Genomic DNA, 26281 nt, shown 5'->3' with positions numbered 1-26281 from the left:
TTAACACCCACAGCTCTAACGACCTCTAAGGGAGATGGTCGCGATGGTCAAGACCATCGCGACCATCGGGGCTTACGACGAGACCCTAGGGTATGGTCTCGTCAACCTTAAGCCCCAGGGAGCTTCCTGCTCTGTTTGAGCAGGAAGCTCCCCACTGACATCACTGATGATGTCAGTGGGGACGCCCACAAAATGGCAAGCGTTCCGAAAGGAACGCCTCCGTTTGGCCGGGCACGCCCCCTGCCCGCCCAGCAAACGGAGCGAGTTGTCAATCAACATCGACAGCTTGCTCCGTCTGCTTCGAGCCCGCTAACGACGGGTGATCCGTCGTTAGCAGGGGCTCGCGCATGCGCACGATGGAGCAGTCTCCGTCGTGCGCATGCCCTGTGGACCAACATTGAGTCGGTTGTGAGCGCTCAGCGCTCGCGACCGACTCTGAATAAGGTCCTATGACTCTATAATAATACATTTTAGGAATGTGATATTTGAGATTGATTTACAAGAGTCTTGGGGGTAAATTTACTGAGATTCGAGTTTGGTCGAGATTGCAATCTCGGGTGAGTTTAGGCATGTTTTCATCTCTCAAATTTACTAAAGACAAACTCGAGTGAGTTTGGGAGAGATTTCTACTTTTTCATTGAAAAACTCGAATCAACTCACCAGCGGCCAAACTCTGAAGTACTTTTCATGAAAGAGATGTAGAGCTGGAATTTACCAAGAATCGAGATTTCAATCTTGGGTGAGATTGTAGCAAACTCGCAGAGAAATTGAAGTTTCAAACACTCCACCTCCTGAGCTGCAAGTTTTGCAGAAACATACACAGATCAGTGTAATTTAAAGAGTTTTTATAAAAAAAAATGCATAACCAGCCCCAGACTGCTCAGCCAGTTCTGGTTCCTAAAATGACGGGGAAAGAACGTGTAGGTTAGTTTAGGTTTTAAATATAGTGGGGAAAAATGCATGGGGGTCCCCCTATATTTAAAACCAGCACCAGACCCAAACTGACGAGGACTGTTTATGTCTATTGGGGGGGGACCCTACATCTGTTTTAAAAACATTTAACCTGTTTTTTTACAAGTACTACACACAAGCAGCCTTCACATATCTCACTGATATGTGCAGGCTGCTTACTGAGGAGAGTTTTACAGAGAGAAAACACTGCAATCTTGGGTGTGTAATCTCATCTAAACTTGCTACTCGGGGGAGAAATCTCGATATGCTTCACCATCGGAAAACTCACTTTCAGCTAAACTCACTTCTTAGTAAATTTGAGAGTTTAAAAACGGGAAAATCACCCCAGTTTCGGCAATGCAAATCGAGTTTAAAAAACTTGATCAGACTTGAACCCCTTGAACTTTTATAATTATTTTACTCCAACATCCCTGATTAGAGGAGTAGATCTAAATTATGCCTGGCTGTATAATGGGCTGGCAAATTTAATTTTTCCTGGAGTTTTGGGAGGTATACTATAATAATAGCCACAAGCTTGTTGGGAAAGTATTCAGCTCTTGTTATATCACTATATATGACACCTAGGGCCTCATTTACTAACAAGTTTTATCACCAAAGCGAGTGATAAATATCACTGTGTATGATAAATGGTGCTCCAGCCAATCAGCTCCCAACTGTCAACTGTTAGAAAAATGACAGTTGGGAGCTGATTGGCTGGAGCACCATTTATCATACACAGTGATATTTACAGTGATATTTATCACTCGCTTTGGTGATAAAACTCGTTAGTAAGAAGGGGCCCTACAGAGGTGCAACTAGGACTAAGAAGCAGAGCAGGAGAACAAGATGGAAACAAGACACTTTAAAAGGGAACTTAATATCATATGGAGAAAAAGATTAGGTGCACAGTGAGCAAAGTTTAAAATAGAAAAATCGTAATAAAAATTGCATTGGGCTCTGTGCTATGTTGCTAATAATGTTGCTGAAAATGGGCTTGAGTCACTATGGATCGCTATTGCGATCGCAGTTGTGATTACACACGCAGGTCCACTGCGAAAATATGTTAATGTTTGCAATCACTAGGCCGTCACAGGCCAACATAAGGACGCCCACTTCCCCTTACTCATATCCGTAATACTTAGCAAAATAGCGAAACCGTCGTAGCCTCACGCACAATAGCACAAGGTCAGACCTTACTCAGAAATTGCTAACCTTGTTGCACACAATGGGAGCTCAGGCTGCGTATACCATCGCAGTGGCTTATGTATGCACACCCTAGTAACAGCGTTCAAACTAACTGACATGCCTGCGATTCGCCAGCCACCACCCCATAACTACCCTCAAAAACTCACTTCCTGTCAATCACCCTGCGATGGATCTGCGATGGTTCTGCATAGTGTCTGCGATCGCAGTGTGATTGCAGTGAGACTTTTGCGTGCGCGTACTGCGATGCATGCGCAGAAAGCAACAATCACCCGTTTGCATTTGTAATCGCAGTTGTGATCCATAATGAAACAAGCCCAATGTGATTGTGCCACAATGTTGTATTCTCACTCTTTTTGCTGTATGAATAGCTGCACAGAGCCACTAAATATATTCTACCATAATTGTCATAACTTTGGGTGACATCCTACCCTCCAACATGACCCATTCCATTAGGTACAAAACACTCTGGACCTTATTCAGAGGCGGCCGTACGGTCTACGACCGCCTCAATGTTTGGCCAGTGCGCATGAGCACGAGGGAGCCGGCTCCCTCGTGCGCATGCGTGAGACCCGCTACGACCGACAGCGCTGGTCGTAGCAGGTCTCTTTCCAAAGGGGGCGAGCTGTCGATGTTGATTGACAGCTCGCCCCGTTTGGAAGGCGGGCCGGGGGGGTGGCAGCCCAAACGGAGGCGTTCCCATGGGAACGCCTATCGTTTGGGGGAGGCCCCACTGACATCACAACTGATGTCAGTGGAGAGCTTCCGGCTCTGACAGAGCCAGAAGCTCTCCGGGGCTTACGACAAGTGAGACCCTACCCTAGGGTCTCGTCATATGCCCCGATGGTCGCGATGGTCTCTGACCATCGCAACCATCACCCAAGCGGTCGTTAGAGCTGTGGGTGGTCGGGATGCAAGCAGCCGCCCAGTTTCTGAGTGACCGCTTGCATCCTCCGACCGCCTCCGAATGAGGTCCTCTGCTCCTGGACTTACCACCTAATGTATGACTGCAGTCCCCTGTGTTGATCTAGGTAATTGATGAGAGTGGTGTTTCTGCACAGGTGTCTGCAATCATAAATTAAGAAGTAAGTCCAGGAGCAGAGCATTTTGTACCTAGTGGAACGGGTCATGTTGGAGGGTCTGTGACATATTATGGTGATAGAGGGGCATTATATGCTGAACAAGGGGAAAGACATGGTAAAAAGTGGGTGCGATATGAAGGTTATGCTTAGTAATAAAACATTTTGGCCAGGATGCAAAAAAACTTTTACTCTATCAAAAGATTTCTACTGATAGGTTTCCTACCCCATTGTTGCCTCAGCTTATTCTGATACCAGTGGCAGGCAGTCATATGGCGGACTAGCAGTTACCATGGGGAGACTGAGTGGTTCCTGCAAGGCTTTACATGAACACATGCACAGGAGGGAGTACAGTAGATACAGGGGGACTTATTTGTGCTGAGGTGAAAGGGGTCAAAAAAAAATGAGTAATATTTTAGCAGAGTGGAATTGTAATACTCATAGTTGCCTAATCTCCTGAAATGTCGAAGAGACCACAAAAATAGGGGGATTCATCTGTGACTCCTGAGAGAGCAGGCGGTTCTCCTGGAGAGCGCATAACGTAATGAGGGCAGGGATAGGAACAGAATCAGGTCGTGCAGCTCCACTCACTTCAGCAAGCATGTGATATTCTCATTATCATGTCCATGCCACCATGGGCCTGATTCACAGCTGCATGCAATGTCAGATGAGTTTACTTGGTGAGCGATTTGTTGTGACTGCACATGTGCGAAAATCCCTGAAAACTCCTATGGCACATAGGTTACACAGAGCGTACACAGGTGCTGTTGCTTTCGAAACGCACGGTATCAGAAATAACTTGGAAAAGTGATGGGTGGTGACTGGGTGACTTGAGTGTAGGGCAGACCGCTGTGATAGCGGTCTGCCCTACACAGAACAAACACACAGCCGCCAGCGGCAGCTGTGTGTTTGTTACAGCAGCCAATGAGAGTCACACAGACTCTCATTGGCTGCTGCATGGAGGGAGCCGGCTGGAGCTCACTCAGGAGCTCCGTCTTCCGGCTCCCTCCTCGTCGCGTGGCAGCAGAGCGGACGGCGGCTGGAGCGGGGATACAGGTAAGTTTTTATTTTTTTTATGTGTGTATGGGGGCCTGCTAATGGAGGGGCCTACTACTGGGGGGCATACTACAGGGGGCCTGCTACTGGGGGGCCTGCTGCGGGGGGGCATACTACTGGGGGCCTGCTTATGGGGGCATACTACTGGAGGCCTGCTAATGGGGGGCATACTACTACTGGGGGCACTGCATAGGGGGCCCTACTACTAAGGGGACTGCATAGGGGGCACCACTACTGGGGGCATTGTGTAAGGGACACCACTGCTGGGGGCATTGTGTAAGGGACACTATTGCTATGGGCATTGTATAAGTGGCACTACTACTGTGGGCTTTGTGTATAAGGGTCACTACTGTGGGCATTGTGTAAAAGGGTCACTACTGTGGGTATTGAGTAAAAGGGGCACTACTGTGGGCATTGTGTAAAAGGGTCACTACTGTGTGTCGTAACATAAATAAGAGACACTACTTTATGGTGTAATGTGAATCAGGGGCACTATGTGTGGTGTAATGTGCACTGTGACTCCTAGGGCCGTTGACCACTTTGTAAACAAGTAGTGTGATTCTGCTGGCTGTACCCCACTGGGTGGGTGCACTACTTTTCATTTCTGCCACTGCTGTGTGGCTATGTGTCATAGATGTGCTTTATACTGTGGTGTCTGTGTCGTTGTGCCGCTGTTTTGTAGCTTAGTAACCAGTCAGCTCACTGCAACCTTTGGCCAATAATGTTGAAAACAATATTATAAGCTGTGAGGTGGTCTAAATTGACTGGAAATTAATGTTATTGAGGTTAATAATACTCTAGGAAGAAAAAAAAAAACAATTTATGTGATTTTAGCTTTTTTTGTAAATTTTTGTAAAAAAATCCAAATCCAAAGCCAGTCACTGCAGTTTGGCAAATCCAAATCCAAAGCCGGACGACGAATTAGAACCAAATCCAAATCCGGCAAAAATGTTCCGGCGCACATCCCTAGTGCTAAGCTGTCTTATGGGCATGTTATGGGAGAGTTGTGGGCGTGGCGGTGATATTGGTTGCACAGACACACAGCCACTCACATAGGACGGGGAAACCGCACCTGCCACAGAGATGGTGCAAGTTTAGATGGTGCGTCTAATAAAACACTCATTTTTATTTCAGCGCCTACAGATGCTGACAGTGGTCATCTCACTTCTTGCACATTCAGATGCACAGATGTACACCAGGGAAAGGCTTTGTAGTGGCATTTGCATAAATTTGCAGACAGGCAACCAACCTCCATTACATGTCACGGCCGTGTTTCCGTCCACCTATAAATCTGCCCCTATGTGCTTTTTTACTGTGGGCGGGGCTTGATTATGTGATTACTCACCCGTCCAATGATGCGTGTCACACCAACAAGCTCCCAGCATCTGCTCTTTTAGTACCTCACCTCCACATCTCCCAATAATGAAGTAGGAACAATCCATTAATAATTATATTTTCAACACTAGCAGCTCCATTACATGTGGAGAGTTTCTAGACTAATGTTAACATACTGTATATGTTTCTCAATGAAAGGAGTTGATATGTATCCTGTGCCGGTTACACTGAATCTTTGCCAGTTTCTCTTCCGAGCAAGAAAGAAAGAGCTGAGCCTCCTATTATGAGACGGGTCAGTACTGCGGAGCTGCAATAGTTAATTGTGCTCTGCCAGAACTAAAAAACTGAGATTTCACTGTACATTATCCATATGCATCTTCTCATTGTCTAAGCCTTCACCGTAAGAGAACATGAAAGAAAGATATTATGCGATTAACGATTATGGCACTTAATAACAGCCTAGAGGCAAATACAATACTATAAGCCTCCTTCATTGTTCTAATCCATTTATAACTGCATATTATTTTAAGAAAGGATGACTTAAAGGGTATGGAAACCTGAAATATAATCACAGAATTTATTGCACTTGGTTGGTTAGTGGGGTCAGCAAGGTGCAATAGTATGCAGTCTTCAATCTTCAGCCACTGTGCACTGTGCATAAGTGACAGCCCAGGAAAACTTTCATCAAAATATCAAGTTCAACTAATATAAAGGGCTGTCTGCTCTGTGAAGCTGCTTCTGCTGCTCCTCCAAGTTTGTAATGGGCTGGAGATGTGGTGCTGTTGCACAGCTCAGCTCCATCATAATAAGATTCAAAGATGCTGCCCAACGTTCATGCACCTGGCCAGCATGCATGGAGCATGTGGAGAGACATGTAGGGGAGTTTCAGAGTACAGGGGTCAAGCACCCATAGGGGCATATGCATATTTTTATGATCTGGATAAGTTGCATTCACATGAACACACCCAATTACTTGGCCTATCCTTGCACATCCTTACCATCCCACATTACACCTCTCCAAATGTATTGAGTCATAAGCACAAACTGAGACCGAATAAGAATATGGATTAAGTGTAACATTTATATACACATGACAGTATGAAAATGCATATTTTGGTAACATATAATGTCACTTATTTTCATCAAATTTGTTCCATTATTTAAATTTAATTTCCATTAACCTATTTTTTTTAATCAAATAAATGTGTTTATATACAGACCAAAGCAAACAATAATCTGCTTCAACACTCATGTATATATACACAATCACATACATACAGTACTCAGAGAAGGACTTACCTCCTCAAAGTTTACAATGAATTCAATATGCTTATTTGACCACAGTACATAAAACATATGGCTAAATTGTACGATGCTCTTTGTAACAGTAGTTCTCTGAAAAATTCTTATTGCATCAATCAAATCCAAAACTACATTTTTTTGTCACAGACACAGAATGCTAAACATGTATACATCAAATTTGCTTCTACTTCAACTGTATTATTCTTTTGTGGTTACATTTGCAATGCTATTGTTTTTAATGCCTCTAGAAACACCCAACAAACAACTCTACACACTACAGCATGTCTTTGCCCAAGAGCCTGGTGTTAACACCGAGACAACTGCTGCCTGTGCTTATTCCACTCTCTGCGGAATTATGATGTGGGTGGAATAATCTATCTAAAGAGTTCAATGAGATGTCATTGTCTGATACATAGCAGAAGATACACGCAGGATTCCTCCCAGTCTAAATTATAGGTTTGTGAAGATAAACAAAAGAAAAAAAAAAGTGCACAAAGTTATGTGTCAACTGTATCCAAGAAGGAAAATAAAGAACACACTAAAAAAAAACATGTGTCAAATCAATTCGTTATTGGCATGTACTTCACTCCTGGCAGCCACACAGTGAATATTAATCAGGTTTTGAAAGGTGACACCCATTGAAAAGTATTTATAAGGAGACTAGTGGGGTGAAGGACAAGCTACTGCAGTTCTAGAACAGGCTGTTTTCATCACTAGTTCCTTGGCTTGGGATCATTTACTGCTTCTAGACATGTCTAATCAATACTCTTCTTCATCTTCCTACAGAGCATCAACTGGGTCTGTAGGTGGTGCGAGAGGACTAGGGTCAAGGAACTCTGTGTCTTTTTCAAAATATAGCGGAGCAGGGGGAAGTTATGGTGGGAATACAAGTTTCTGCCAAGTTGGAGATTTTGGTGCTGGCTACAATGGCAATTTAGGTGCTGGTTTTGATGGAGGCTATGGTGGTGGAGCAGGATCTGGTTTTGGTGGAGGTGCTGGCTTTGGTGGTGGAGCAGGTGCTGGCTTTGGTGGTGGTGCTGGGTTTGGTGGTGGAGCTGGTTTTGGTGGTGGATATGGCTTCAACCAAGGGGGAGGATTCGGAGATGGCGGCCTTCTTTCAGGCAATGAGAAATCAACCATGCAGAACCTAAATGACCGTTTGGCCAGCTACCTGGACAAGGTGCGTGCCTTGGAGGATGCCAATGCTGACCTGGAGAAAAAGATTAAAGATTGGTATGATAAGAAAAGTCCTGCTAGTAAGGCAGCTGACTACAGCCCATACTTCAAGACCATCGAGGATCTTCGTGCTAAGGTAGGCTTCCATTTCACATTTTAATATCTAGCTCTTTCAAGACACCTTAACAATGACATGTTTCTGACTAGTAGTTACTGTGTTTATACTATATATACCCAGTAATTACATTGTACATTTACATAAAACAAGTCCAGAAATCTTGGGCCACATATTACAGTAGTCTATATATTTCAAACATTAAAGTACTAGATTCATATTTTTGTTACAAGGAACAGCGTTTTATGTCTTGCCAGATACTGAAGGTTTATATTTTATGATTTAATACTTGCATTAAATGTTATAGCCTTAGTGATTTACCAGTCTCAATCCTGTGGGTTCCAACATACAGATACAAATAAGACTAATAAAATGTAACATATAGAGTAGCAATACCTGAAATGTACAGTATTTTTATAGGAAATGTACACATACTTACAGAGAGGGTTTGCTCACAACAGCTAGAGCACCATTGATTGCCTATCTGTTCTACAAGGTGTGAAGTCTTGCCAACATTATGAACTGTTACTCAGTCTTCAGCTATAAGGAGCTAGTGGTGATTGGGAACCTGGATTGTGAAAAGGATCTGCAAATTGTCCTTCCCTAGATGCAGCTATTTCATAGTCCTCTGCTTATAGACTGCTAATATGTGAATGATACAGTTTGTTCTCCTATACATGTGTATTCTAATATATGAAATCACGAGTTTACCAAAACTTTCTGTGCTTGAACTCTATAGAATGCAGATAAATGTCATCTCAGAAACCTGTTCAGCAATAATTTTGCACTGTTCAGCTTTTATTAGTAGGATGCAAAAAAGATGACACCTATAGATTGTAACTGCAAACAACATGTAACAAGATGGAACACAGCTTAATTGGGCAGACGTATCTGTATTTTGTGAGGAGTGCTAATAAGGCCGCTTGAAAAATTGTGCCTTCAGGGACTCAGAATGTAACACAACTTGTTACAATCTCTCAGGATACACTTATTTTGTTTGAAAATGTAATGTCAAAATACATTATAAGAGAAACAGATGTATGCCCTAATGGAAGGGCAAATAAGTCAGGAATGTGCAGTATTGGGCACCTCAATTGATCTACAGTATGACAGTCAGCACTGTGGCAAATATAGATCAGAAGTGGCTCTGATGGACAATACTGCAATACTCTCTGCAAGCTGAGGAATATTTATGAACATTGTATAAGCAAACACATACAAAGTTAACATGAAACACATTTTATACAACATGATATAATAAATAAATACATTCTTCCCTATTTTTGAAGTCCAGAACCAGCATATCTAGGCAACCCATCCCTTTATTACATTTATTTTGGATGCAGGGAACACAGAATCCCATAATTTAGCACTTTTACAGGCATCCTAATTGTTTATCTGTATTTTCATAGTACGTGTCCTATGGTCTCCAGCCATTGTATGCAGGTTTGTTTTATATATATAATATATTAATTACTATCATTTGCATTGTCTTTATAACTGTACGATACAACAGGCACTGATGACTGGTGATGTTTTCACATTTCATCAAATATATTACATCAATCTGTTTTTTTGTGATAACAACTTATAGATCCTGGCTGCCCAAAATCAAAACCACAAAGTGATCCTGGCCATCGATAACACCAGACTTACCACCGATGACTTCAGACTCAAGTAAGTTGTGGCTACCATTAATAACAGCTAATCTGTAAGAAGAATCTGAGGGTGTCTGATTTTGTAGATAATTGTCTAGCATACACCACAATAACAGATATGTACAAACAAATGAGAAAACTAGTAGTTATAGTGTCACCAAAATGATCACCAAATTGGCATTATGAAGAATATGCATTTTTATCCATACATTCTTTCCTTATGTTTTACACTTACAGTACATATTATGTGTAGTGTACAGTTCAAATTGTTGCTCTCCTGTATGTTTAGTAGAAATGAGAAAAACAGGCCGATCTGCAAATACGTAGCATTTTGCAAATATGCATTTTAATGAATTTATATTCTTTGAATAGAGCTGAGACGATGATTGTCAGTTTATTAGTACTGGAAAGAATCAAAGCCAAATTTTGCCAATAAAATGTGATCAATGTGGCAGTTATATATGGAAGGAGGTGATTATTTTGCAAAACAGTTAAAAAAACTTTGCTCATCTCTAGTTATCATTTTATGATCTGACTGTCTCCCTCTAGTGCCTTTAAGTAGACAAACAGACAAGACATCTGATGTGCATAAACAAAGATGTTTGATCATAGCCAAGTTGCTGAAACATATACAGTACTGTATGTGTGAATATACCTATTCGCTGTTCAGGAATTTTTAAAGGGCTGTTTACAAATGTATATATTAGAAAAATGAGGTTAAATCCATTTTAGATGTTACCAAATTAAAGATGACAATCTCAGTTAAAAGCTAGACTTTATATCCACACAAAATAGTTGCCTTTCCTATATGTAAGACAAGTGCACTTCCAGATTACCAGACTAAGGAAGGAAAATGGCAACTCTCTCTTGAATTACTGTACATGAAGAGATGAGATAAATAAGCGTGTTACTAAACAATTGCAGAATATGTGAGGCAGTAAGTAATGTCCCTTTAAATTGCATTTTAGGACAGGTATAAGTTTAACATGGGCACAAAAACAGACTTTTCAAAAATCAGTTACAGACATAAATCATTGAGTAAGATAAAAATGTAAATATATTTATTTGAAAATTTTGATACAGTACTAGCAATACAAACCAGAGTCCCATTGGGGGCACTATATAAGGGGCTTACTACTGGGGGCACAAGGGGCACTGCACAGGGGGGACCACTACTGGGAGCACTATAAAAGGGGCACTGCATAGGGGGGACACCAAAAAATATACTTGCTTACCAAAATTTGGGCTAGGGCCGGCCCGGGTCCCATACACCAGACCTTAAATAGAATTCATCAGGTTGCCACATACAGTCAAACTGAGGTCTATGTACTAAGTCATGGAGAGAGATAAAGTGGGCGGAGATATAGTACCCACCAATCAGCTCATAACTGTCACTTTCCAGGTTGGGAAGGAGATGTTCTAAGCTTTGGAGAGTGATAAAGTGGAGAGTGATAAAGTACCAACCAATCAGCTCCTAACTGTAATTTTTCAAACACAGCTTGGCTGATTGGCTGGTACTTTATCTACATCCATTTTATCTCTCTCCAAGGCTTAGTACATATACCCCTTTATCTGCAGATTCCCATGGGAGGAGCTACTGTGGCTGGGCATGAGCAGCAGCTTAGTTTCAGCCATTTTTTAGTCAGTGCTTTGGTGCTTCTGTAATGTAGAAAGCAGCGTTATGGAAATTGTATGGTCTTTTATGTCAATAAAATGTTTTACAATTCACAAATATTATATTATATTTGTATGCCTCGAGTATAACTTACAAAACTTTTTGGTTGTCAGGTATGAGAATGAGCTGGCTCTCCGCCAAAGCGTGGAGGCTGATATCAATGGCCTCCGCAGAGTCCTGGATGAGTTGACATTATCCAAGTCTGAACTAGAGAGCCAGATTGAGAGTCTTAAAGAGGAATTGGCTTATCTGAAGAAAAACCATGAGGAGGTGAGACATGAAAACTTTGTGCTCAGAACATTTTATTCTTGCAACAATGTATTGTGTAGTGCAGTAGAGAACCCAATGAAGAATGCAGACTCTTAGATAAAGAACCACCCATTGAATGCACTGTCAATCTTTTAGGAAATGAAAGGAATGCAAAACCAAGTCAGTGGAACCGTCAATGTGGAGATGAACGCGGCTCCTGGTATTGATCTCAGTAAGGTCCTGTCTGATATGAGAGCTGATTATGAGAGGATGGCTGCCAAATACCAACAGGAGGCGGAGGCAATGTTCCAGGCCCAGGTGAGGATAAACAGTTGCAGAATATATATGGAAGATAGGATCAGCTATTTCATATTTTAGCGATTTATGTATAAAGACTACTAGAAGTAACATGATAAAATAACAATTGAGACACAGGGTTTTGAGCGCTAATGAGATAGTACATTTAGAATTAAATTAATATATTTTAAATACTTCCATTGGTTAATGTGTCCAAATGCAAAAGTCACTTAGAAACTTGTAAGCACCAATGCTATAACCGTATATGATGGGCAAAAGATTATCTCCTGTTAGTTCCTCATTGAAGTTTTCAAAATCTTTATTGTAATCTCTCTTTTCATTTTACTCTGTAGATGCTCACATGATCCTATTATTGTCATATCTCATCCTTTGTTTTATTGGCTGTTTCAGGCCAAGGAACTACAAGCGCAGGTTGTTTCTGGAACTCAAGAGGTTCAAACATCCAAATCAGAGATCACAAACCTGAAGCACACACTTCAGAGCTTGGAAATAGAACTGCAGTCACAGCTCAGTATGGTAAATAAATGATTGTTTTCCCACTATGTACATCATGCACAAGTTCACGTAATTAACATAGTAGATGATTTCTATAAAATGGTCACCAGTACACACTGATTTCTATAGGGCTCTTGGTCATGAGCTCATTATAATGAACTGTCTCTATTATTCACAGAAATCAGCTTTAGAGTCTTCCTTGGCCGAAACAGAGGGTCGTTACTGCGCACAGTTGTCCCAAATCCAGGAACTTATAGTACAGATCCAGTGTGAGCTCTCAGATCTCAGGAACCAACTAGAACTCCAAAGCAGCGAATACAAGATGCTTCTGGACATTAAGAACCGTCTGGAACAAGAGATCGCCAAGTATCGAGAACTAATGGATGGACAGGACAGCAAGTGAGTCCATGGGGAAGACAGCAATGATCAAATAATATACATGCATAGTCATCTTATGACAAATAAATGTAAATATTTTAGGGTTTTAATAACAGTTATAATAAATGAAATTTTAGTATAATTTGGTAATTATTTTGTTAAATTATGTATTATCTTTTTTATCTTTATCTTTATGTTTCTGTGTGGGAAATGGACTTAGGTGGGGCTGTTGTTGTGTTAATGTGATCTGTGTAGCTTCTAGGAAGATAACAATAAATATATGAAGTATAATATATTTCTCAGTCTTTAGTATCAATGAGGTATGGCCTAAGATGGCCACTGTAGTAATAATATCATTTCAGATGTGCAGTAATGTCAGATAGTATTATCATCACTTATATTTGGAGAGTACTGATGTAGCTTATGTAACAAGATTCATTTGAAATTGATGAAATATATACCTGCCAGTGAAGGTAGCATATAATGATATACCTCCCTATATTATAACATCTTTAATAGGGATATGGGAGCGGATCTAGCACTTCTATAGAGCTCGGCCGCCCTCTACATCCCTCTCTTCCTCCTACAACTCGTTGAACTTGTCTACGCACCAGAGGCACCTACCTCTGCTGTGTGTGACACCAGTTCATAGTGGACTTATTGTACCTCTCAACTTCCAGTGAATTTACATGTTGACCGCAATATGGCGGAAATGTCGCACCCATGTTGGTGCATTGGGAGGTACATGATGATCATCCCATACAAGGACAGGTCTTTGTTTTAAATTTAAATATTTGCATGATAACATAAAATATATAACACATACTGTAAGACAAAAAGGTGTTACTACTTGTCACACTGGAGCCCCAGTGGCTTTTCATAACCCTACAGTATAGTGTACATCATGGGAGAGGGGAACATTAATCTCATTATCTGTAAAAGCTGTTTATACTGGCGTTAATAACAGTTACACATTATAAGAACATACTGTATTTCCAAGGAGTTCATATAAATGTATCACTGTCATTGTGAATTATATAAGATTTAATTTTTTTCTGCACAGGATTCCTACAATTGATAAATCTGCTGTGTCTGGTGGATCAAGTTCAACATCCAATTATTCTTCTACAAGTAAGTAATACTACATACTGTATGTTAGTAATTGCATAACAAGTAATACTGCCTACTGTATGCTATTAATTACATAACAAGTAACACTACATACTGTATGTTAGTAATTGCATAACAAGTAAGTAACACTGCATACTGCATGTTAGTAATTGCATAACAAGTAAGACTGCATACTGTATGTTAGTAATTGCATAACAAATAACACTGCACACTGTATGTTAGTAATTGCATAACAAGTAATACTGCATTCTGTATGTTATTAATTACATAACAAGTAACACTACATACTGTATGTTAGTAATTGCATAAAATAGTACTGTATGTTAGTAATTGCATAACAAATAAGTAACACTGCATACTGCATGTTAGTAATTGCATAACAAGTAAGACTGCATACTGTATGTTAGTAATTGCATAACAAATAACACTGCATACTGTATGTTAGTAATTGCATAACAAGTAATACTGTATGTTAGTAATTGCATAACAAGTAACACTACATACTGTATGTTAGTAATTGCATAACAAGTAACACTGCACACTGTGGGGGTCATTCAGGCCCGGTCGTTAGCGTCGATGCTCTCGGACCGGGTCGATGGCCCCCCACAGAGCATGCGCACGACGGTGCCGGCGCCGTCGTGCGCATGCGTGAGACCCGCTACGACCGACAGCGCCGGTCGTAGCGGGTCTCGATCCAAAGGGGGCGAGCTGTCGATGTTGATTGACAGCTCGCCCCGTTTGGAAGGCGGGCCGGGGGGGTGGCAGCCCAAACGGAGGCGTTCCCATGGGAATGCCTACCGTTTGGGGGAGGCCCCACTAACATCACTAGTGATGTCAGTGGAGAGCTTCCAGCTCAGACAGAGCCAGAAGCTCTCCGGGGCTTACGACAAGGGAGACCCTACCCTAGGGTCTCGTCGTAAGCCCCGATGGTCGCGATGGTCTCTGACCATCGCGACCATCACCGGAGCGGTCGTTAGAGCTGTGGGTGTTAACCCACAGCCTAATGACCGCAACAGAGGCGGGCGGTCAGGATGCAAGCGGCCGCCCAGTTTCTGAGCGACCGCTTGCATCCTCCGACCGCCTCTGAATGAGGCCCTGTATGTTAGTAATTGCATAACAAGTAACACTACATACTGTATGTTAGTAATTGCATAATAAGTAACACTGCATACTGTATGTTAGTAATTACATAACAAGTAAGCAACACTACATACTGTATGTTAGTAATTGCATAACAAGTAAAACTACATACTGTATGTTAGTAATTACATAACAAGTAAGCAACACTACATACTGTATGTTAGCAATTACATAACAAGTAAGCAACACTACATACTGTATATTAGTAATTACATAACAAGTAAGACTGCATACTGTATGTAAGTAATTACATAACAAGTCAGTCACATTACATACTGTATGTTAAAATTGCATACATTCAAACAATCCTGTGATTTTAAAGTACACCTATCACTTACACAAAGTGGAGACACACTATTTGTTGGCATAACCAATATTCATGTGAACGTGTCAAGTGACTAGGAAATAAAGATATCACTTAAGCATAGATCAGGGGCGATTCTAGATAGGAGGGGGCCCGTGTGCAGTCTTCCCTCTTCTCAGTCTGGCGGCCAGCAGTGCACTGAGCGCAGTAACCCAGCGCCGCACTGATAGACTCTGGGCACTAGAGTGTGCCCAGAGTCTATAGCGCATGTGCAGGTCACCAGGAAAATGGACGCGACGGCCATTTTCCAGGCATTTTTACAGCGCTGACACCGGCGGCGCCGTGGGAGGTAAGTATAATATGGGTGCAAGGTGAGTGGTGCGGGTCCCCCCTGGACCCAGGGGCCCATGTGCACCGCACACCCTGCACCCATTATAAATATGCCCCTGGTATAGATCATAGTAAAAGTAAAAACAAGATTATAAAGTATTCAGTTAATGTATCTAGCTACTAAGGTGTTGATAAAAAGTGAAACATTACCTTTTGCCGTTTAGGTTCACACAAGGCCTGATTGTGAGTCGCACACACTGCCGATGTTGGACGCAGTGTAGCGATTTCTTTTTTCTGTGCATGCTTCTAAGTCGCACTACTCATCCATCCAGATTCCATTAACGGAGAGTCAGAGCTGCCATTGAGGCGCATGGGAGACACGGTCTAAAAAATGTCTTGAAAATGTGTTGGGCGTCCCTGGGCGGTAACAGGGAGGTGGCTAAGTGGATGCACGGAGTTGGTCCATCTTATGGGCGTGTTATGGGAGTGTCGTGTGTGTCGCTGATAGTGGATGTTTATTGAGACGGAAAATCATTCACATAGGGGCCATATTCAGATGGATAATCTGCACTTGCCATAGGGCTGGTGCAAGTTTCGATGGTGCGACCGATTGTGTGTCTAAAGACTCACCAAGTGGTACGTGAGCATCTGAAGATGCTGAAAATAGGCACCTCAGTCCTTGCACATGCAGATACACACCAGGGAAGGACATGTAGCAGTATTTACATAAAGTCACAGAAGCAATGCCGGCAAATGCGCACACATGGACACTGCAGCGTACAACTCAGAATCAGACCCATGGTGTGCACATAATTGTGAATATCACTTAATATAAACAAGCAAAGACTGTATAATAAATTGTAGAATTAAATTCTTCTTTCTTCTCCCTGCAGCAACTACAAGAGTCCGCTAGGACTAAGCTCTCAACACAGAATTCAGACAAGTGATGTCAGCTTGTCCCAGCCTGTTCTGTACTGCATCCTACCTGTCTGCTTTCATCTCTTGCAATTTCTCTTTATATACAAGGACACTCATTAGAAAGGTGTTTTCTGGCTATTTTGTTGCTCAATAAATCTTTCATCTGTTGCAAAGTACTCTTGTCTTGAGCATTTTTTATACATAAAGCCTACCATTAGGCAAAGTAGGCAGGTTAGCTTTGTGGGGCCCTGACCCTCCTTAGGGCCACAAACTATTGGCACCCACTTTAGCATTTACTGTAATTTCTCAATTGCCACCTGCTCCATTTACTAAGGAAGCCGAATGTAAAATAAAATGGGAGCCACTAGTAGCCATTTTCTGATACTTTAAATAGCTAATAGCCATATGGGGCTACTCATGCGGTGGCTTTCTGTCAAACATTTACAGTTTCTATATCATTGGCAGTTCCTAGTGCTACTGATCTGGGTTTAGAGTAGGGGTGAGCGGGTTCGGATTTATGAAATCCGAACCCCCCGAGCCCCCCCGATCCGAGGCCGATCCGAGTCAGGCTCGACTTTTCCCGCCTGACTCGGATCTGAAATCGAGGCAAAACGTCATCATCCCGCCTTCCGGGTCTCGCGGGTTTTGGATCCTATATAAGGTACCCGCGTCGGCGCCATTTTCTCACTCGGCTGTGGACAGTGAAGAGGGAGGGTGGGAGTTAGGGCTGGCTGGGATGTGTAGTGTAGTGTAGTGCAGAGTAGTGTTGTGCTGTGCTGCGCTGTGCTGCTGTTGTCCATAGGGGCTGTGTCCACTACTTCAAAGTCCATAGGGGCTGGCTGTGTTGTGCTGTGCTGCTGTTGTTAATAGGGGCTGTGACCACTACTTCAAAGTCCATAGGGGCTGGCTGGACTGTGTTGTGCAGTCAGTTGTCCATAGGGGCTGTGTCCACTCCAAAGTCCTGTGCAGTGTCCCAGTCCTAAAGGGGTGCTGTAGTGTTGTCCAGGGGGTGCTCTGTCCGTCAGGGGTGCTCCCCCCAAGTGCTAAAAAAAAAAATATTTTTTCTGTGATTGTGAATTGTGTGCGCAGTAGCAACACGTGCATCAACAAAGTAGTGCCAAGCGTGCGCCTGTGTCATAAGTAAAGGGCCGGCTGGCTTGACCGTTAAAGGGTGCTGTAACCCCCAAAGTACACTCCAAACCAAATAAAAAAATATTTTCTGTGTTTGTGAATTGTGTGCGCAGTAGCCGCACGTGCATCAACAAAGTAGTGCCAAGCGTGCGCCTGTGTCAAAAGTAAAGGGCCGGCTGGCTTGACCGTTAAAGGGTGCTGTAACCCACAAAGTAAACTCCAGTCCAAACAAAATAAAAAAATATTTTCTGTGTTTGTGAATTGTGTGCGCAGTAGCCGCACGTGCATCAACAAAGTAGTGCCAAGCGTGTGCCTGTGTCATAAGTAAAGGGCCGGCTGGCTTGACCGTTAAAGGGTGCTGTAACCCCCAAAGTACACTCCAGTCCAAACCAAATAAAAAAATATTTTCTGTGTTTGTGAATTGTGTGCGCAATAGCCGCACGTGCATCAACAAAGTAGTGCCAAGCGTGTGCCTGTGTCATAAGTAAAGGGCCGGCTGGCTTGACCATTAAAGGGTGCTATAACCCCCAAAGTACACTCCAAACCAAATAAAAAAATATTTTCTGTGTTTGTGAATTGTGTGCGCAGTAGCCGCACGTGCATCAACAAAGTAGTGCCAAGCGTGCGCCTGTGTCATAAGTAAAGGGCCAGCTGGCTTGACCGTTAAAGGGTGCTGTAACCACCAAAGTACACTCCAAACCAAAAAAAAAATTATTTTCTGTGTTTGTGAATTGTGTGCGCAGTAGCCGCACGTGCATCAACAAAGTAGTGCCAAGCGTGCGCCTGTGTCATAAGTAAAGGGCCGGCTGGCTTGACCGTTAAAGGGTGCTGTAACCCCCAAAGTACACTCCAAACCAAAAAAAAAATAATTTTCTGTGTTTGTGAATTGTGTGCGCAGTAGCCGCACGTGCATCAACAAAGTAGTGCCAAGCGTGCGCCTGTGTCATAAGTAAAGGGCCGGCTGGCTTGACCGTTAAAGGGTGGTGTAACCCCCAAAGTACACTCCAAACCAAATAAATTTTTTTTTTCTATGTTTGTGAATTGTGTGCGCAGTAGCCACACGTGCATCAACAAAGGAGCAGCGACAAACGTGCGCCTGTGTCCCATAAGTAAAGAGCCGGTTGGCTCATTTCTTAAAGGGTGGTGTAACCCACAAAGTGCACTACTCTCCAGCAAAAATAAAAAAATATTTTCTGTGTTTGTGTGCGCCTTTGCCGCACGTATATATCAATATAAATAAATGGAGGACCAAACTTTCTCCGATAAAAATAAAATAGGGAAAGATCAAGAACCACTTCCTCCTCGTGCTGTTGCTGCTGCTGGGAGTTGTTCATCATCCCAGAGAGGAAGTAGGAACACCACTACTTTTACTAAACAATTGACCCTCCAACAGTCCCTAGCGATGAGGATGAAGTACGACAGCAGTCATCCTGAAGCAAAACGTATAACTGAGGCCTTGACTGCTATGTTGGTGTTAGACGTGCATCCGGTATCCGCCATTAGTGCAGTGGGATAGATTCCACCTGCATCCTCAAAGCAGCAGCGACAAGCGTGCGTCTGTCTGTTAAAGGGTGGTGTAACCCTCAAAGTGCGCTCCACAAACAATAAAAAAATTCTTCTTTTTTTTCTGTCTTTGTGAAATGTGTGGGCTGTAGCCGCACCTGCATCCTTAAAGCAGCAGCGACAAGCGTGCGTCTGTCTGTTAAAGGGTGGTGTAACCCTCAAAGTGCGCTCCACAAACAATAAAACAATTCTTTTTTTTCTGTCTTTGTGAATTGTGTGGGCTGTAGCCGCACTTGCATCCTCAAAGCAGCAGCGACAAGCGTGCGTCTGTCTGTTTAAAGGATTACATCGGTGACAACATCCAAGTAGGCATGTCAGACAGTCCGTACCTGTACTGGCAGGAAAAAGAAGCAATTTGGAGTTCCCTGTACAAACTGGCTCTATTTTACCTGAGTTGCCTCCCCTCCAGTGTGTACTCCGAAAGAGTGTTTAGTGCAGCCGGGAACCTTGTCAGCGAAAGGCATAGGAGGTTGCTTCCACAAAATGTGGAGAAGATGATGTTCATAAAATGAATTATCAACTCTTCCAGGGACACCAGCCTCCAGAACGTACAGAGGGACCTGTGGTTGTGGATTCCAGCGGGGACTAATTAATACTCTGTGAGGATGAGGATGTACACAACACTGAAGAGGGTGAGGAATCGGTGGATGAGGAGGATGAGGACGACATCTTGCCTCCGTAGAGCCAGTTTGTGCAGGGACAGATTAATTGCCAGCTTGTTTTGTGGGGGCCCAAACGAACCAATCATTTCAGCCACAGTCGTGTGGCAGACCCTGGCGCTGAAATGTTTGGTTTGTTAAAGTGTGCATGTCCTGTTTATACAACATAAGGGTGGGTGGGAGGGCCCAAGGACAATTCCATCTTGCACTTCTTTTTTTTCTTTGAATTATGTACTGTTTGGGGCCTAGTTTTTCAAACTGTCATCCTGTCTGCCACTGCAGTGTCACTCCTAGATGGACCACGTGTTTGTGCCGCCCACTCGTGTCGCTTAGCATAGTCATCCAGCTACCTCTGTGCAACCTTTTGGATATAAAAACACTATTGTGAGGTGTGAGGTGTTCAGAATAGACTGGAAATTAGTGGAAATTAAGGTTATTGAGGTTAATAATAACATAGGAGCAGAAAAACCAACAAATTCTGTGATTTTAGCTGTTTTTATGCTTTTTAAAAAAAAAAATACAGATCCAAAACACAAAACCCAGAACCCAAAACACGGCAGGGTGGTTTTGGCAAAACCAATCCAGATCCAAAACACGAAGAAAGATCCAGATCCAAAACACAAAACACGAAAAGGGGCCGGTGCACACCCCTAGTTTAGAGGTGATTTCTTTAGTGGATGTTTTACATTAGCCGTACTGTGGTCTGAAATGTTATCCATCAAAATGTAGGACTGTCTTTTATATTAGGCACCAAAATGACAGTTTAAAATGTACACATTTTCCCAAAAATATGGTCACATTGCACATTCACTGTTCTTCAAAGTATACTATCCACTTAAATTGGGGACTAAGGGCCTGATTCAGAGCCGTTCGCTATTTGTGGTCGTTCGTTCAAAAACAAGGGGTGGCTATTCAAATGATCCATTCGCAAATTGCAGTCTGTTCCCACCTCTAAGTCTGAACGAGCGAGCAAAACATACGCTCGTTATTTGATAAAAACGCCCCCTGGCCGCACGCACCATACGTCATGTCCGCTATTTATTAGATTAATCGAGTACATCGTACAGCGTATGAACTGCTCGCTATTCTTGTGGTTGGTGTTTTCAACCGCTATTTTGCGAGCAGTTCTGAGTTAAAAAAAACGAAGTGACGCGGTCAATGACGCTGCTGTATTAATTATGCACTCCCTTAAAACGCCCGTTTTGACCTTTAAGCACGCCTGCGTTCGGATCTCCACTCCCCGTTTTCAAGCACCTTCCCCTGTTACCACCCACATATGCCTCATTCTGTCACTCAAAATAGCAGGCCCTCGCTATATTGCGTACCAACGATTTTCGGCCGCACTGACTGGTTCGCGCATGCGTACTAAAAACCGTACGCATGCGCAGATGTGCGAACATCGCTCGGAACGAGCGTACTGCCGCTAGCGAGTGGCTCTGAATGAGGGCCTAAATTGTATACTATTAGAGTAGAGGTCTGATTTGTATAATACTCACAAGAAATGGGAACGGCAATATACACTGGCCAGTCGGAATTATGCCCAAGCTACCTGAATTTGCAATGTACATATACTACCTACCAGAATTAGGGTCTGGGTTATACACTAGCCACTAGAATGTCTGTTTTGTATAATAACCATCATTATGGGAGTTGCTATTGTGCACAGTAATCAAATGTTCATCCGCTACCAATATTCCAGTCTGCAGTATATACCAGTTGCCAGTTCAGATCTTCATTATCTATTACACATCTGTATAGAAGCCTGATTTGTATGGTAGCCAACTGAATGGGAGTCTCTATGGGCCCATAATCACCAGTAGACAAACTTATTTTCTGCACTATATAGTAACCAGCAGCGTTGATGTCTTTGTTGTAACTTAGCCACCAGCATTAGGGTCTACACTTTATACTAATCTACACAATTGAAGCCTTCATTTGTACAATTCACTAGAATTAGTTTTATTACTCTAATAAATAGCATGGTGTCTACTTTGCATATGTACCAGCTATCAGGTAAGTATCACACAGTTGGAGATGTAGGTAATGATTGAGCAGCAGTATTTTCCATAGTCAACAAAAACAGCATTTAGTGAACAAAACAAGCATTGGTGACAGAGGGCTTGGGGGAATCTGTTTTCAAATGAAAGGTTATATCAAACTGCATGTTATATTTTTCACCAGTATTTTCTTATGTGTCGCTACAGGTCTCAGCTGGTGCTTGTAGTTCTATAAGTACCAACATGCTCTGGTTGATATGGATATGCAGTCAATTATAGTTCTGCAACCACCAGCATGCTCAAACAAGTTTATGGCTTCCAGAGCTTGCTGAGACCAGTAGTGCCACCTACAAACATGTTTAAACAAATATTTACCATAATTACTCCAACACCATCTGTTCTTGGGTGTTGTGAGGACAGGGAGACTCCTCAATGCAGGTTTTTCAGCTATAAGGACCCATTTATCAAAGGGAATATGAGGTAAATTCCCCGAAAACACCTGTTTTCGGGGGTTTACCTCAAATACTAAGTATCCCCCGGATGTATGAAGGAGGGACCGCTGGCAGCCACCTCCCCCATAGGTTTCTATGGGGGATGTGATGCTGCCAAATGTATCAATATTGGGAATGCAAAGCATTCCCGATATTGGCTCCAGCAGCTAGTGCCATCTGAACACAGCGTTAGCCGCTGTAGCCTATGGGGACATAGATCCCTCCCAGATCCCTCCGCCGGCAATGGGCGCCGCTCATGTGCTCTTTTCGGAGCCCATCACCCTGCATGTGCCGGATCATACATTCGGCCGCTATGATCGCATTTTGCAATGCGATCATGGGCAGTACTGCATGCCCTGATCGCATTGCAAAATGCGATCATTAATAAATGGGCTCCATAGTGTGGCCATTCCAGCCAGCCACAGCCTAGCTATTGTGCAATTGGTGCAACCAGCCCAAGCTAGCAACTCCGCTGCGCTATATTTTTTTAAATGTAATTACTTAAAACCTTTTTTTTGCACTGCAAATGTCCGTGCTGAGGAGGATGATGATGATGCTGATCATCATCATGCAGGGATCTTGCTCCGGGGTAGGACACACGCAGCAGAAATGCCAGAGTATCTGCAGTTGTGTCCACCTTTAAATATTTTAACTTATATTATATAAGCACACCTTTACTGTACTTGGCCAATACTTGCAGGCCCCTTCACTCGTCATTCTGTCCACCCATATTGAAGAGGACTATGGGTCTCATTCAGACCCACTCGCAGGCGCCGATGCACTCGCAAGCGGGTCGATATAGAGGCCCTGCGCATGCGCAGTGGCCGCACTGCGCGTGCGCAAGCCCCGGAGCGAGAGAGAAATTCTCTCGCTTCGGGGCTTACTACAAAAGGGGCGGCTGTCGATGGTGATCGACAGCTCGCAGCATTTTGTAGGCAGGGTGGGGGGGTGGCTTGCCAAACTGAGGCGTTTCCGACGGAACACCTGCCGTTTGGAAGCGGCCCCAATGACATCACTCGTGATGTCAGTGGTGAGCTTCCGGCTCTAATACAGCCGAAAGCTCACTGGGGCTTGTGGCAGACGAGACCCTACCACAAGGGTCTCGTCGCAAGCCCCGATGGTCGCGATGGTCTTGACCATCGCGACCATCAATCTGGCCGCTCGCTAAAGCTGTGGGTATAGATGCGGCCACCCTCATTCAGAGAGTGCGCTTGCATTTTGCGAGCGCCTCTGAATGAGGTCCCATGACTAGTGTTGTTCTAAATTGTCTGACTGCAGTTTATAACAGTAGTCTCAAGAGTCAGATACTGATCTTTCTTTATCTTGCATAAGTGATGGCTCTAATTGGATATTCTGCATTATAGTGTGCAAAGGCATGAGCACAGATCTACCAATTGGTGACATTGGTGGTAATATCTGAGTCCATCCTAGCCATCATCATTCATGTATTATCTGTTCCTGTGGCTGCGTAATATGTGGGGACTTTCCTTCTCTCTTTTAGAACTTCTCTGGCCCACATATTCTTTTTTCTGTCTCATCCACACTTTCATTTCTTTAGCCTTATTTAACCATAATAAACATATAGTTTTGTTATATTTATGTGTAAACCTACTTGTCCACATCTCCCAGCTGTTAAAAGTTCAACAACGCTACAGGGAGACTTCAAATCCCTGACCAAGATGGTCACCAACTACTCCTGCGCATATGCTGCACTTGTGAGTGTCACAGTGGGAGAAGGACATCTTCCAATTAGCAGAGAGACCCTGAGATTGGCGCTGATACATCCTGCCAGAGCCGCTATTGTTGCTTGTACACTGCACTCAGGATCGTTTCAAGAGAAGAGGGGGTCCGTGTGCAGTCTCCGACATGGGCCCCCTCCTCTCCGCCCGGCGGCTGGCAGCGCACTGAGCTGTGGCCGCCCAGCACTGGAGTTATAGAATCTGGGCACTAGAGTGTGCCCAGAGTCTATAGTGTATGCACAGATCACCGGGAAAATGGCCGCAGACCACCCGTACACACTTGCCGATGGACAGATATGTCTGCAGACATATATGTTCATCGGCTGTGCAGCAATTGATCGGTCAATATATATATGTCAGTGTGAACCCAGCTTAAGAGTCTGTGTCAGCATAATTGTGAGTACTGAAGGCAAGCAAGGACAGCGGGCGCTCATAGAAGGGGTAATGGTGTCTAACCACTAGCTGCTCTCTGAGGAAGTATCCCCAGTTCCTTGGACAGTATAAAAATAAATTGATAAAGCGCTCTGTGGTATTGAAGTAAGTATGGTCAATGCTTATGATGTTATTATAGGATGACAACTTGTAATACCTAAATGGTCCAATATAAATCTATGAGTGTATGGAGAAATAATGGAGAGTCAGTAGCTAAAAACTAGTTGATGAAAGAGATGACTATGTATCTAAGGCCCAAAGGCCAGAAAATTGTGGCCAGTGTAGGTCTAGATGTGATCGTAGATGAGAATGTAAAGATATGTATAATAACTGGTGGGCAAAAACTTGAGGCTGGGTGTTCAGGACTGATGTCCCATATAGTTAGGAAAGATCCAGTAAGATAGGAAGGTTCATCAGTATAAGCGTACAAGTCAGCAATGTGCGTTCATCCAGGTGGAGTGTGCACAATGTGGATAATAGTGTCCAAATGAAGGTAAGTGTCCCAGGTTGGCAAAAACTGTCGGCAGGGTGTTGTATAGGTGTATATAGACCTTTTCCAGAAACTGCTTTAGGTAGCCACCTCCTTCACTGCTCGCACCACCTCAGGAAAGGAACGCAGTATCAGAGTGACAGGGACACTAGAATGCAGTATCTTAGGTGAGGAATATTGCTTACCTGACCATGATGTCTGGTGGTCTTCACGTTCCTGCGTCCGCATTCGCTGTGTGTAAGTGTAAGTGAGGGGCCTATAATGGATTATCTGATGACTAGGCACTCAGGTCAAGTAAAAATAACAATTTAATGTGCAATAATAAAGGACAGAAAATACCCTTCAAACAGGTATTAATGATTAAAAGTACATGGGTGATACAATGATGGTCCAACGCATTTCATCTCACTTGGAGACTTTTATCAAGGGCAAATGGTGAGTACGGCTGTACACTTCACATTACTGCTGAATAAACAACTCTACTGGTTAAGAACTGGGCTGTTCTTTGACTCAGGGCACCTGCTGGTGTGTATGTACACTCTGCCATACCGCCGCCACCTGTACACACATATTCCAATGTCAGTATCATCTTCTTATACCCCCTAGCCATGGGCGTCTTATGAGAGGCTCCAGCTTTGATCTTGAATCCCACTCCTGGCCTGCACAAGTAAGTGGCTCTTTGGTTATTTGTTTATTATTCTTTGAACGTCCTGGATATATTATGCTTCCTTTTCACATTATTAGGAAAAAGAATTCTATGAAAACTGCTATAGCAAATATTGCTAATTTTCCATCCATAGCAGTCACTTTGCATATGGAAAGGCTTTTTACAGAAATACGGTAACATACTGGAAAGTATTTTCTGAATAAACAGACAGGATAAGCCAACACAGTTCACCCTTCTTTACAAAATATTAGTATTTTTCTAAACTTAGTTCATCTTTCTTTTAGCACAAGACACACACA

At 43.1% G+C, this 26281-nt stretch overlaps 1 protein-coding gene across 1 annotated transcript; it reads left to right on the top strand.

Annotated features, from left to right (window-relative positions):
• The first annotated feature begins 6809 nt into the window (after positions 1-6809).
• LOC148521815 (keratin, type I cytoskeletal 19-like) lies at positions 6810-16977 on the top strand. Its single transcript, XM_088474681.1, has 8 exons — positions 6810-8238; positions 9812-9894; positions 11664-11820; positions 11956-12117; positions 12508-12633; positions 12791-13011; positions 14054-14121; positions 16789-16977. The coding sequence occupies exons 1-8, from the start codon at positions 7678-7680 to the stop codon at positions 16806-16808; spliced, it is 1398 nt and encodes a 465-aa protein (XP_088330807.1). The 5' UTR covers positions 6810-7677; the 3' UTR covers positions 16809-16977.
• Positions 16978-26281: the final 9304 nt, after the last annotated feature.

The sequence above is a fragment of the Taudactylus pleione genome, unplaced genomic scaffold, assembly GCF_031769625.1.
Source record: "Taudactylus pleione unplaced genomic scaffold, aTauple2 ptg000155l, whole genome shotgun sequence".
Taxonomy (NCBI): Eukaryota; Metazoa; Chordata; class Amphibia; order Anura; family Myobatrachidae; genus Taudactylus; species Taudactylus pleione.
The sequence above is the reverse complement of the archived record's forward strand: the minus strand, read 5'-3'. Positions and strand labels throughout refer to the sequence as shown.

Coding starts and splice junctions, on each gene's coding strand:
- LOC148521815 (XM_088474681.1), top strand. CDS start 7,678: ATGTCTAATCAATACTCTTCTTCATCTTCCTACAGAGCATCAACTGGG. Junction 11,821..11,955: donor TGAAGAAAAACCATGAGGAG/GTGAGACATGAA, acceptor TCAATCTTTTAG/GAAATGAAAGGAATGCAAAA. Junction 12,118..12,507: donor AGGCAATGTTCCAGGCCCAG/GTGAGGATAAAC, acceptor TGGCTGTTTCAG/GCCAAGGAACTACAAGCGCA.